A 13,834-nucleotide genomic window follows, 5' to 3' on the forward strand; every position below is an offset into this window, starting at 1 on the left:
AAGGAGCGACAAGCTCTGATACCAATTTGTCGCAACCCAACAAGTAATCAAGCAGAAAGATTCAGAATCAAGCAAGAACTCAAGAAATTTATGGAAGAGGTGGCTATTCTATTACAACAAGATACCCTCCCTCTCTTTGTTTCTCTCCAGATAAAGGTCATCGACTCATGATTACAAGCATTAATCATGATTAAAAGCTAAACTGTCTCAACAGAGTAATAATAGCAATTATAACTAAACAAATTGTTCATGTTCGATATTAACTAGACGCGCGACAGTGAGTATTTCCGACCTGGTGCGATCGTCCCATGCATTTTGAAGCGGTATCACATGATCTAGTCATATCTCTCTTATCTGATTCTTGTGTTTTTTTCTATGCTCCATCTAAACGGTTATTTTTTTAGTTTTTTTTATATTTTTATTTCATAAAATTCAAGATGTTATGACATTCTAATGCTATGTTTTTCTTATTTTTTGTTTTAATAATTCTGCATTCCAAACAGGTCCTATATCACTGCCACGTTGGGATCGGCACATACCGTACGTGGCCGGACCCTGGCCCCGCAGTCGGAGCTCGAACCCAAATCTAGGCAACCACCGCTCCTCTCGTCTCTGTCCCGCGGGCCGCCGCCGTCGCTGAGAGAGAGAGAGAGAGAGAGAGGGATTTGGATTCGGAGCAGTCGAAGGAGGCGGGGAGAGGAGGGAGGAAGGAGGGTGTCGTTGACTCGTCGCCGGAGCATGTTGTCAGTTGGGACGTCGAAGGGGATCCTGGAGATCGCCAAGTTCGGGGTGTACGTCTCTGTGCCCGTCTCGCTCACCTACCTCGTCGCCACCGACTCCAAGACCCTCAAGAAGCTCATGGGACTCGCAAGTACTACTTCCCTCCCTCTGGTTCAAGAGGTTTCCTCACAAATCGATGGATGGCACTGCTTGCTGAGCCTTGCTTGGTTTCTTGGCACGAATGTTTCAGATTTTAAGTTTTTGCCCTCAACCATCACACCGCAAAGCGACATCAGGCTAGTTAGCTAGCAAGATTGGCGCTACGACTTGATTAGAGGTTCTTGGCTATGGACTAGTGCTTAGGAGATAGGACCGATTTGGGATCTGTGGGTGGCTTAGGGGCTCAGCTGTGTCAAGCGTGCCTTAGATGAAACAGTATAGTTCTCTTGTTGAGCAAGAGCCATGGTGATGAGCATAGAACGCCCTATCGATGGCACTGCCTGTCTTACTAGTTTAAGAAAATTTTGTTGGATCCATTGTAATCCATTCACTCTGGTGTGATTAAGGAAATCAGCTGGCAAGATCGGTGTTATACGTTACCTGTGAATTCAATGATCTTATTGATCAGAGTTATACATTACGAATTGGGCATGAATGTGCATCTGAATTAGTGCAGATCATCAACAGGTTATTTCCGACAATTGCTTGTTCATTGGGTCACAAACTTGTCAAAAACAAATTCTGTAGCCATGTATTACAAACTTGTCAAAAATAAATTCTTTAGCCATGTGTTACAAACTTTTCATTCTGCAGTTTCTCAATTAGATTATTTCCGACAATTGTTTCGCTCATTGGATCACATACTCGTCAAAAACAGTTTCACTAGTCATGAGTTTTGAACCCCCTGGTTTCCATCCTGCTTTCTTTTGGTATGCTTTTTAGAACTTTGCATTAACTATATTCATTCTCCCGTTGCAGCGTCCTTATGTGGTTTATCCTCCCGAAGGCCCACGCCCTCCGCCGCCAGAAGAACTGCGTGAAAGGCCTCGGGAGATAACTCGGCAGAGGCAGCAGAGTTGAACGGATGGTGGTTGCTCTAGGCATTCGTTACTCGGGAACATCACAGATCATAAATCCAGATCACAGTAACTTGGATATGGTAGACATGTTACTCTGGTCGTTGATATGGAACAGATGTGTATTGCCCTGGTCTGTAAAATCTTTTTGCTGCTGCTGTGGTAACACTATTCCAGTGACTTGTAGTAATGCCTGGTAGTTGTCTGTTTTGAGCTGTGAGAATTGATTAAACACAAGTCGCAGTATTTCTTATTTGGAGCCAGTTTATATGATACATTTGATGACTACTTTGTCATTTAAATGATACAAAATAAAAGAAAGGTTATATTTCATGCATCCTCTGAGTTTGACCAATAATCAAATAATGCAGCTGTTGGAAATGAGCATAATACAGCCTCGGAGCATAAATAAATAGTTGGCTTGGGTTACATATCTACAATTGTATCTTACAGAGTGCACACAGGATCAGCATTTTCGTCGTCCTTCTATTCATTTCCACAGTACCGAAAAGAATTTGAGATTCATTGGCAGCGAGTGCTGATGAAATAACGCCCTGACAACTGGTGGATTATGTACATACGTACATGTTCTTGGTCTGTGATCAGTCTGTTCTTGGACGATTGGAGTTTCTGTAAGATCCATTATACAGAGGTAGCAACGACCGGGCAATTCCTTTCCTTCCACCAAGACAACGCCTATAGAGCGCTAAAAACGACAGCATGACGACTATTGGGGTCGCCCATCTATGCAAGAACAGCAGTGTAAAGCCATTTCCAACAGAAACTCTAAAAATTCATTCTCTATAATACTATTATAACATTCACTAATACTATTACAATATCTTTTATTTTTTACATCTCCAACAGCTATCCTATTTCCTCCTTTCCATTACTCTCCTCCTCTCCTCGAACTCACGTACATACGCTATGCACAGTGATACAAGTGCCGTTTTCCTTTGGCAAATTTGCCATCTCCGAACGCAGCCCGCATCCCTGTAGACATGAAAAAGCAAGTTTGCCGATTCTGTTGGAGCTTTTTGCGGGAGCAGACGAGCGGCAAATCATCAGGCATAGGGATACGGCAGCCGGATGCCGATTCCCTTGGAGATGGCCTTAAGAGCAATAGAAAACTGGAACAGAGATTACATGGGCGCTTTAGAGTTACAGGGAGGAGGAAGACTGGAAGAGAGCCTACCTGGCAAGATCAAGAACAGCGCTGGTTTCCCACGAAGAGACAACTATGTGCCAGACAAGATTGTAGTACAGTGACTCTGAAGACCAGAACAGCCTTGTGCACGTCTTCAGGAAGACGAACATCACCCAAGCGGCGATTTCGAGCAGGCAGAACTTGATGACGAAGCGCCTGATGACAACCATGACTAAGGAGAATATCACCAACCAGTTGAAGAGCTTCTTGTTGTACTCCTTGATGAAACGAACGAGAGACCTTGCAAGCATCTGGAAACATGAATAGACGATAGAACAGGATGCGACATATAGTCAGTGTCAGGATAGCGCATCTATATGCACCAGCAAGAAAAGTCAGCAGTAGCAATGAGCACAAATGCGAGCATGCATCAAGTTTCAGGCACTTGTTAAAGTATGGAATAGTTCAAGATTGGGAAAAAAAAATAGCTTTAGCTGAAAATAGAGTGAGCTTTCAAGATTGGAAAAAAAATAGCTTTAGCTGAAAATAGAGTGAGCTGGCATTTACCAGAGAAGGGAGGGTGGAAGGAAGCAAATAAAAAAGTTGTTATCAAAATGTTCCATCAACATATTTAGCTTTCTGATTCGTTTTGTTATTCATAAATCAGGACAAGTAGAGGGAATACTTAAAAACTATACACCGTAACCTACTGGAGTGAATTGCTTTGACATGGAAAAATCAGCTAAGAATAACCAGCAGAACAAACTCTCTGATTTGTCAACAACTAAAGTGGAAATGTTATGCAAACATATAGTATAGTACACTGTGCATTATCCCAAGTCTTGATGCTCATGGAACCTATCTTAACTTGTAATTAGAAGAGATAAACCTTTGACATTAGACGTTGATAGCTTTCCTTGGCAGGCCCCACATCCCATTTCAAAACTTTGATTGCAGAGAAGAAATCCTGCATTAAATTTTGCCATGGACGGAAGCTTCAAGACCTGAAGGCGATCCATTTTATCTTCACACTCTGAGAACCGTGCTTCACACAGCTTTGATGACTGATACTCATTGGCTTGACCAAAGATTCTGAAGACCTAAATAGAATACCCAATTAGGTATATTATAGATAATATCCAAATTGCATAGGGTGCAAGTGGCACAAGATCAAAAATTACATAGTAGTTCTTTCCCTAAGAAGCCATGAAAATATCTAAGTGTTCAATTGGCCACAAAATGTAGTAGTGCACACAACACATTACACTATCATACCACACGTAAGAAATGCTATCATACCACAATGGCGCAGCGCTGAGAAAACAGAAAATCTTGAACAATGTAGCTACAAATGCACAAGGTCGGGAGTAAAATGCAGAATCAAGATTTTTTCGTGGACTGAATAAAATGCAGAACAAAATTTCAGAAAAACCTTTTTAATTTCTTCATTGAACTTGAGGATGGACTGAGCAACATGATGTTTACCAAAATGCTGCTTGTCGAAGAGCCTTCTGGCTTCGTCTTTTGCCAGCTCCTGAAACTGCTGAAGTTTATCCACTGATACTGGTAGACCTGCTCTACCCATTATTTCATTGTACACCTTCAAGCAACGCTCAAGAATGGCCTCAATGAAAATTTCAACAAGTGATCCTGTTGATGGAATTTCTCCTTTATTAAAAGCTTTAAGTATCTAAAACAAAGGGGAAAAGTTTTAGAGAATATTTTGCAAGGATGTATTGGGATACTCTATATCAGTAATGAACCTTCCAAGAAGTATTACCTGCCCTAGGAAGGATACAAACTCTGTCCCATTTAGAGTTCTACCCTGCACAATTTTTGGTTTTATCATGGATGCAACAATTTGTTTCCATTGATCCCTCCTTTTTATGTACAATGGGTCAAGTTCTTGGTCCTCCATATCACATAACTTTGTTCTTTGCAGATGAGGCTGGAAAAGAAGAAGTTCAACATCGCAACAACCCATGGGTGTCAAAAAAAGCATAATGTAGAATTATCAAACTGAATACACATTGGAGTATAGGACAATATTAAAGAAATGTATGGATTGCTCTCATATTTGTAGCTTGAAAGAGCAAAGTTAAACGGGTGTTCCCTCCACCAAAATCGTATTTTACAATTTTGACAAGCACTAGATAAATTTAATGCACATAACAAGTCGTGTACTTTAGTGACATATCTGAGATCCCAACAATTCACACCCATCAATCCTGCTAATGGTATAGCAGAACTTGAAAATCAAAGGTTGTCCCATTGCAACGCACCTGTTGCAAGCTAAAAGCCGTACTGTTATCTCCCATAGCAGCCAAAGAGTATCTGATTTGGTTAATCTGATATAGCATGAAAACCATTTTCTTCATTAAACTTGCATATCATATCTTCAAGTCAATAGCATAAATGTTCAAATAGCTGTTACCTCATCGATATATTTGTCTCCTACAGCAATACACAAAAACTATAAGTTGAATTCCACTGCTCATAAGATATATCCAAATCTGAGAAGTGCAAAGGGAGGTGCTTCAATAGAAAAATAACTAGAAAAATCGTGTGCCGTTAGCGCGCCATATGACCCGTAATGAATCATCAAATAAATAGAAGAGGGAAAGTATATGCAGAAAATGCACAATTTTTATATCAGCCAAGAAAGGGGGGATGGTGGTGGTGCTTACAGGTCAGGCATTTCGTCGAATAAGATGCAGGCATGGTGGTGCTTAAGCCGATAAGAAGGATGCAGGTCATTGGGATGCAGGCATGTTGGCTGCCACCGGCGGGAAGGAACAGTGTCTAGCAGGCGGGCCTAGTTGGGAAGACTTATCACGAAATAGCGGACTTTGCCGGATGTTTGAGCTACTACCGAGTTATGGAGTAAGTCCGGAGATCGGACTCATAAGCTGCTATAACGTTTTGGAGTTAGCCCAAGCCACGACAAAATTCTAGACTTATCCAGAATGTTGATATCCAAGTCATAGTAAAACTCCAGACTTAGGAAAATTCTCGGGCTCCCAATTCATAGTAAAATTGCAGACTTGAGAAAATTCTTGAGCTTCCAATCCATAGTAAAAAATGATCAAAAGTAAATATGAATTGTGAATTTATGATATAATTTTGCTAGATGTTTACACAATTTTGCAGAAGTTCGGGGGGTTTTCTATAAAACTTTCAAGGCCTTTTTGTAATAAGGGCTGAAGCTTGTAATTGTCAGCCTTATGGGCCGAACCAACTTGGGCTACGAACTTTTAGGTCTTTTAGATGATCGGTGCAAACGGGTGGCGCCTAAGGCTGAGACAACCTGGGCTTTGGCCTAGGTGGCCTTTTTGGCCCATCCAGCCCAAGCCAGGAGGGGAGTCCCATATAAAGGTGAGAGGGGGCGAAGGCAGTTAGGGTTAGGGTCCCCCCCTTCTTCCCTTCGACCCACCGCCATTGCCTTTGAGCCAACCGTCGTAGGCTTGTAGTCGTCGTAGTAGCACGCCGCTGTAGGTGGTCATCGTTGCCACTCCGCATGCGAGTCCATTTGGCTAGGCCGGCACATGGCACGTTGGATCTCGTCGGAGGGGAGGCCGAGCCCCATGGTTGCTGTTTCGGGAGAAGGCGTTGGAGTGATGGAGGGGAAGGTGATGTCGTGATCGCCATCCTGGTAGCAGAAGATGGCGACGGCGTCGTCCCTCGTCAGTGTGCCCCGGTGGGAAGGAGGGTGGTGGGGGCGTCGACCAGGTGTAGGTGACAACGCATGTGGGAGGTGATCCTCCGTCCGCCCCCACCGTGGGGGTCTTGCCCTCCTCGGATCTACATGCTTCTTATTAGGGTGCCGACGATGACGTTGGTGCTCAACCCACCTCGACGCGAGGAGCCCCTCCATGAGGCTATCCTCGACAGGATCAGGCGCCTCCTGTGGACGATGTGTCTCAATATCTCCATCTACCTTCTCACGCTAGCCACCATTCGTCGTGCTCGGGTACGGTTGGTCCATCGTGCCTTTGGTGCCTAAAGAGCGACCAGGAGGAGGGGTGGCGTCGCCTCTATCTCTGCTCGTGTTGATCCGTTTAGGTGAACTGTCGGCGATGGGAGTGGTCGGGCCACGAAGGGGGCATGGTGGTAATGAGCGGTAGGGGTGTTGAGCACTAGCAGTGCAGGGGCGACCTCCTCCAAGGCGGCGAGCTTCTCCACGATGGCTACCTCTTCCATGACGGCAAAACTACTACAGAAACATGGATCACTGCCAGTTCCAAACCCCTTCATCACTGCCAGTTTTGGAACCAGTAGTGGGTTTCAAGTAGTGATAGTTGGAGGACTATCACTACTGGATCCCAACCCGGTAGTGTTGCCCCTTCCAAAACAAAAAAAAGGAAACAAGCCGGCTCGACTGATGCCATGCCAGCCAGCGCAGTCCGCTGCCACCACCACCGCCCAGAGCACGGCCTTCCCAAGTGGAGCTCCTTGCCCTTTTGTTCACATCAAACACAAAAATGACTCGAAAAAGAAAAATCAACACCTGAACAGATGAACCCATTCCCCCTTTTGTTCACATCGAACACAGAAATTACAGAGGAGAGCACATATACAATTTATGCATTATCTGTACATATACAGAGAGCAACAAGCAAACAAGAACAAGACACAATTTATGTATCATATATACATATACAGAGGGCAACAAGCAAAAAAGAACAACCAAATATGAATAAGAAAACATGAACAAGTCCGTGTAGTTCTCTTTCTGAATTAGTGCCCACCCCAGATTGCCCTGCACAACAACCATGGCCAGAATGAATGAATCGAGAAGGAGATGAGTTGAAGCTTCAATCCCCAAGAAACTACAATAAATGCGGAACTTACAAGGAGCCTAGTTGTTCTTGCTCGAGGGTGACCTGCAACTTGTGGCCCTGTGACCGCACCATCTTGGTCTGCTTGCCATTGAAGGTGTGGCCTTGGTGGATCAACTGTAGCTTGTGCTTGAGCAGTGAGATCAGGTCGTCCAGCTGCAAGCATCTCTACGCAATTAAACAACAAGAACACACTCAAGTTCAGTTCAGTCTCAGATGTTTAGATGCATCAATCGAATACATACATGCGCACACAGAGTTCTGATGCGCTAACATGAAGTAGGAGGACGACGATGACGACGGCGAGATCCAGTTTCAGAGAGAGAGAGAGAGGGAGAGAGAGAGACAGAGAGGATAAGGCTCACTCAATGGGCCAGAGAGAGTGGAGAGGATGAGGCTCACTCGAAAATATCTAGTGAGCCAATCAAACGCATGGACCTGACAAGCCAAAATTAGATTGGACGGCAATTTTGGGTCTGGTCACGGTTTCACTACCGGTGGGTATTAAAAACTGGCAATGATAGTATCACTGCTGATTTTTAATACGAGCCAGGGTGATGACCCTTATTACTGCTGATTCACAAGCTACGATGTCTGATTTTTCTCTCGTGGCTTATGAACCGGCAGTGATACGTCATCACTGTCGATCCATTAGGAACCAGCAGTGATAGGCCGGTATAAAAGACCGATTCTGTAATAGTGCGAGCTCCTCCATGGTTTTGAGTGCTACTAGTGCAGGGGTGACCTCCTCTACAGTGCGACGGCGTCGAGCCCCAGCAGCACTGGGGCCACCTCCTCCACGGTGTGACGGGGTTGAGCACTACCAGCATAGTGACGACCTCCTACACGGCGATGAACTTCTCTAGCTTGGTCGCCGAATTTACATTGATGCAGCGACGACGTCAGAGGGGATGCGAGCGGCCTGGTGCTTCTTTTTTCCTCCAGCATGTGCATGTAAATCGCCTGCATGCTTCGCCGCGCATGAGCTTTGTGCTATAGCCGTGCGCCACCTTCTTCTGTCCTTATCCCAGAACGAGCGGATGTCACGGGTTATCCCGGTGACCACCGCCGTCTTGCGGCGTAGCAAGGCGATGAAGAGGAGGCGGGCCCAGAGAGAGAGAAATCTAGAGAACTCGTCAGAGCCATGGCAGGTGGCATCCTAACCGTTCATTTTGTATCGGACAGACCATAGAAAAAAACGATAACATGGAGTAGCTCACATGTAGAGAACGCGACTGCGTTTAGATAGTTAGAGATAATACAATATACTAGAGATAGTTCATAAGATAACTTGAACTAACCATTGTTATTAGGCATACGTTGGAGAGCTTCATCAACCATCTGCTGAACATATTTTCCTTCTGCATCATGGAAGTCAGTAACATCAGAGAAAGTTTAATAAATTTATGAGCGTATACAACCACTACTGCAAGTCTACAACACATCTTAACTACTAATGTAGCACCTACCTTACGAAAATGTGGGTACTTAAAGAGCATCAACCAATTGCTGTAAAGAAATGAACTTTATGAACTCCATGCCAGAAATCTCTGCATCCAGCTTGTAAGAGTACTGACTAATTATCTATGTACCATGTTTTTTTTAATCGCATCAATGATATTTAGTCTGATAAGAAGATGAGGTAACAAAGTTTTCAAACTAGTAAAAGTCATAATAGCTTTGAAGACCACTAGGGGTGGTTCACGGGACTAATGTATGTAGACTATTGAAATGAAATGAATCGGTGACCGATTTGATAAGAACACAACTTAAAACAGTCGCCAGAGCAAATATCCTGCCACAAGCAAAAAAGTGAACACATTAGTTGCCACATCCAAACTAGAAAAAAAAAGTTAATTCAGAATCACTGTATGAGTTATTGTAGGTGACAAACCTATCATCATATAAATTTGATTTTCCAATACTCTCAAATCCTTCAGTGTCCAGGTATAGGACAGACACTATGGAGCCATCAACATCGACCTCGACAGGGGCGCCCCAGACCCATATACCTGCAAAATGTGGATCAGTGTGATATTCTTCAATAAGGATGTGACAAGTACATTAATTGGTGTAACTAGCAGGCCACCTCACCTTTTGTTTTGGTATCCTGCATGTGTCCAACTCCAAAACCTGCAACGAAAATTTGTAATCCCTCCAGTCCAATTGTCCAAATATTTACTTTTCTGAAGCATGATATATAGGACGGGAAGCTCGGTATACCTTTATCACATGATAGGGAGAGAAGCTGGTTGAGAAGAAAAGATTTGCCAGATCGGTATGGACCAATAACCTGATTAGACAATCACAGAAACATAACTTAGTGTGTGCCGGGACAGACATGTATGGTTCTGACAAACAAAATATCCTGTATTCATGTGATATACAACTTATCCAAATTAGATATTATGAACATATATGCATAGACAGAAGCTATTGGAATTTCGATCCTCTGAAGTGCCTCCAAACCTTCTTTTGAGAGAGTTTAGTGTGGCCGTAGTCTGGCTCCACAATTGGAAACCTGTGCATCCATCTTTGATCAATAGTCTGACAACCAAAATGAACTCTTTACAATCTACCTTGTTGACAAATGTCAATAATCCCTGTTTCAACTGGATTGTTTGTAGGATATTCAATTGATCCTTTTCTGCCTTATACTGGAAACAGAAGAGCCACACATGTCTCACTCCCATTCACACGGATGAAATGCCTACTTTGGTTAGATCACCATTTATGGATAAGGTAAGCAGGCCGAGTGCTCAATTCTTATAACAGTCTCCCGTTTGCAACTTGTTCATTGTTGTTTACTTATCCCCAAAATATGCAGGCAAGATGCCACACAAAGCAGTACCTACTCCACATCTCACATGATTATACCCACTTGGATATGTAGGCATGCATCACCAGCTTTCATATCTCAATCTGCACACAGCTACATCCTAGGTAAGGTGACAACCAAAATTCATGGCCATATGAAGGCAAAAGGAGACCACCTCAAGCCAAGCGCCCCAGAGCACTCCTAACAACCATCAAACCAGCTGAAATCCCTCCCATTTCAAAACTACCTGCACAAGCATGTCACATGGCAGGATCCCGATCGAGGTCAATTAATCCGAAGCTACAATTAAACGCAACAACGAACAACCAAACGCAGAAGCCACCGACACCTAAATGCGGGAAAAGCGAAGCAGTGATGAAATATTTTTCCACTTACACGCGCTCGAGCTCACCGCCATCGATACCTCCAGCGGCCACCGCCGCCACCCCATCCCCGGTCACCTCTCCACCGCGGCACCTCCACGCCCTCGATCACAACCGAACACTGAGGCGAATCGAACCCGACCGCCCTCCGGCAACAACAACAGCATTAGCTGATCGTCCAATGGACCTAGAACTTCAAACTGCAGCAGAAAAGGAGGCTCCCCGCATTGTCCAACAAGGCCTTTTGGTGGGATGGGCCAATTGGGCTCGCAGACAGGCCCACGTCACTTGCATCCTTACAAGGGAGACTACTTGCGCGATTAGTGCTGTGATTAAGGCACTTAATTTTATTTTGTTTAGGGCGCTTCGATAGAATATTAGAGGTGTGTCACTGTTGATACTGGAGGCAATGGTGGATCAAAGGCTGGATTGGATCGAGCGGGAAACAAAGAGTTGTGCAGGAACCCATCGATAGGCCAACGGAGGAGTACTCGGGTGTCGTGGCCCAGCACGCGTTATCCAACTGCAGTGTGGGCCAAGTGACAGGCCGGCGATGAGGAGAGGGTTAAGAAGGGTGTAGTGTGGGTGTAAGAGGCGTGCAGAATGAAAACACTACTTTGAACTTCTCTGAAACCTCTCATGGCGGAATGAACTCTGTCTTCCCCAGCCTCTTTTTTCTTCCTGATTTCCCAAATCCCTGCTGCTATCGAGTTCATGAGCACGATCGATCGGGATCGTGACATCCTGGTATCAGAGCTTGGAGATCGAGATCAATTAATCTGAAGCTACAATTAAACACAACGACGAACAACCAAACGTAGAAGCTGTCGACACTTGAACGCGGGAAAAGCGAAGCAGCGATGAAATATTTCTCCACTTACTCGTGCTCGAGCTCGCCACCATTGGTACCTCCAGCGGCGGCCACCGCCACCTCATCCCCAGTCGCCTCTCCGTCGTGACACCTCCACGCCGTCAATCACAACCGAACGCCGAGGCGAATCGAACCCGACCGCCCTCTAGCTATGGCAACTACATTAGCTGATCGCCCAATGGGCCTAGCACTTCAAACTGCAGCAAAAAAAGGAGGCTTCCCGCATTGTCCAACAAGGCCTTTTTTGCGGACGGGCCAAGTAGGCTCACGGACAGACCCATGCCACTTGCATCCTTACTAGGGAGGCTACTTGCGTGATTAGCGCTGTGGTTAAGACACTTAATTTTATTTTGTTTAGGGCGCTTCAATAGAATATTAGAGGTGTGTCACTGTCGATACTGGAGGCAACGGTGGATCGAAGGCTGGAATAGATCGAGTGGGAAATGAAGAGCTGTGTAGGAACCCATCGACGGGCCAACGGAGGAGTACTCGAGTGTCGTGGCCCAGCACGCGTTATCCAACTGTAGTGTGGGCCAAGTGACGGGCCGATGATGAGGAGAGAGTTAAGAAGGGTGTAGCGTGGGTGTGAGAGGTATGGAGAATGAAAACACTACTATGAACTTCTCTGAAATCTCTCATGGCGGAATGAACTCCATCTTCCCTAGTCCATTTCTTTCTTCCTGATTTCCTAAATCCCTACTGCTATTGAGTTCACGAGCATGATGGATCGAGATCGTGACAAGGTGTCTCTAACAATCTATACCAGCTAGATGTATGAATGTACATATTTTATTTTATTTTTCTACGTGAAAAAGAGTTATTGTGAGGAGAGACTATCAACATATAGTTAGTATATTGCGTATTCCTAGGTATATGTAGATTTTTAATACCTATTACAAGTGAACCCTCGTTAAATTAGGACAAAAGAATATAGTCAATTCATTAGAAGGGTTGCCTGTTATGTTATTTATAAATGATATAAATAAATTTTATAACTAGTGATAGATTATATTGTTGGAGATCCTCTAATCGATTTAAGAAATGCTCTGTTTTTTTTCGATGAAGCACAGGGACAAGTTGAATATTTTGAAATGAAGGGGTGTTGGTAAAGACGTAAAGCGTGATCATTGCTTCCGAGGTTTTGTTTCCACCGAAGCATACGTGAGCCAACCACGATCCGACTTCCATGGCCGAGGCAGGCAGGCAGCATGCAACTCGGAACTTTTTTTTTTTCGCCGTTCCCAGCGTTAACTTTATTCACACCTCGGATTCGGCAGCAGTCTTGTCTGCTCATCGAAACTCTAGGTGGCTTCTTATGCAAATGCTGCTTGTATCGGGCAAGAGCTCGAGAAAAGAGGATGCGAAGCTGAGCGTGCGCTCGTGTGTTTAGTCCCAAACCGGGTTGGTTTAGAGCTTTTTTAATAATATTATTTTATTAAAAATTGTAAAAATAATAGCTGAATTGACAAAATTGCATGAATAGATACCCATCGGCACACGTAATACCGACTAGGAGTCTATCACCTCTTCGCGTGCCGACTTCCTATGTGTAAGTGGGTCCGAGGACCTGTCGGTACTCAGAGCATGGTACCCGTCGGCACATGAAGTACCGACTAGAGGTATGTTGGCACTCCACATGTCGACTTCCTATATGTGAGTGGGTCCGAGAACTTGTCGGTACTCAGGGCATGCAGCGAAATGGGGTGCTACAGAGGCTTTTGGCGCACCGAGGAGATCTATCGGCACCGGAGTGCCGATAGGTGCCAGCTCATGCCTGTCGGTACTCAGCATACCGACAAGTGCCAGCTCATGCCAATCAGCACATGGAGTGCCGACAAGCCTATAATATTAACACGACCACCGACCGGTTTGGCTTCTTCCTCGAACGCTCGCCGTTCAATCGACCGAGAGCAGCAGCACGAGTAGAGGAGAGAGAGGGTGGTGGCGCGCGGAGTAGAGTGAGCGGCAGCGTGCGGAGGAG

At 44.8% G+C, this 13,834-nt stretch overlaps 1 protein-coding gene and 1 pseudogene across 1 annotated transcript; one reads left to right on the plus strand and one right to left on the minus strand.

Annotated features, from left to right (window-relative positions):
* Window positions 1-540: 540 nt before the first annotated feature.
* LOC133891941 (uncharacterized) lies at window positions 541-2,047 on the plus strand. The gene is made up of 2 exons (XM_062332657.1): window positions 541-867; window positions 1,699-2,047. Exons 1-2 carry the CDS (start codon window positions 739-741, stop codon window positions 1,798-1,800), a joined length of 231 nt encoding a protein of 76 aa, XP_062188641.1. The 5' UTR covers window positions 541-738; the 3' UTR covers window positions 1,801-2,047.
* A 27-nt stretch (window positions 2,048-2,074) lies between these two features.
* Window positions 2,075-12,134, minus strand: LOC133892253 (uncharacterized; annotated as a pseudogene).
* Between the last annotated feature and the right edge of the window lie 1,700 nt (window positions 12,135-13,834).

The sequence above is a fragment of the Phragmites australis genome, chromosome 15 (assembly GCF_958298935.1).
Source record: "Phragmites australis chromosome 15, lpPhrAust1.1, whole genome shotgun sequence".
NCBI classification, from domain to species: Eukaryota; Viridiplantae; Streptophyta; class Magnoliopsida; order Poales; family Poaceae; genus Phragmites; species Phragmites australis.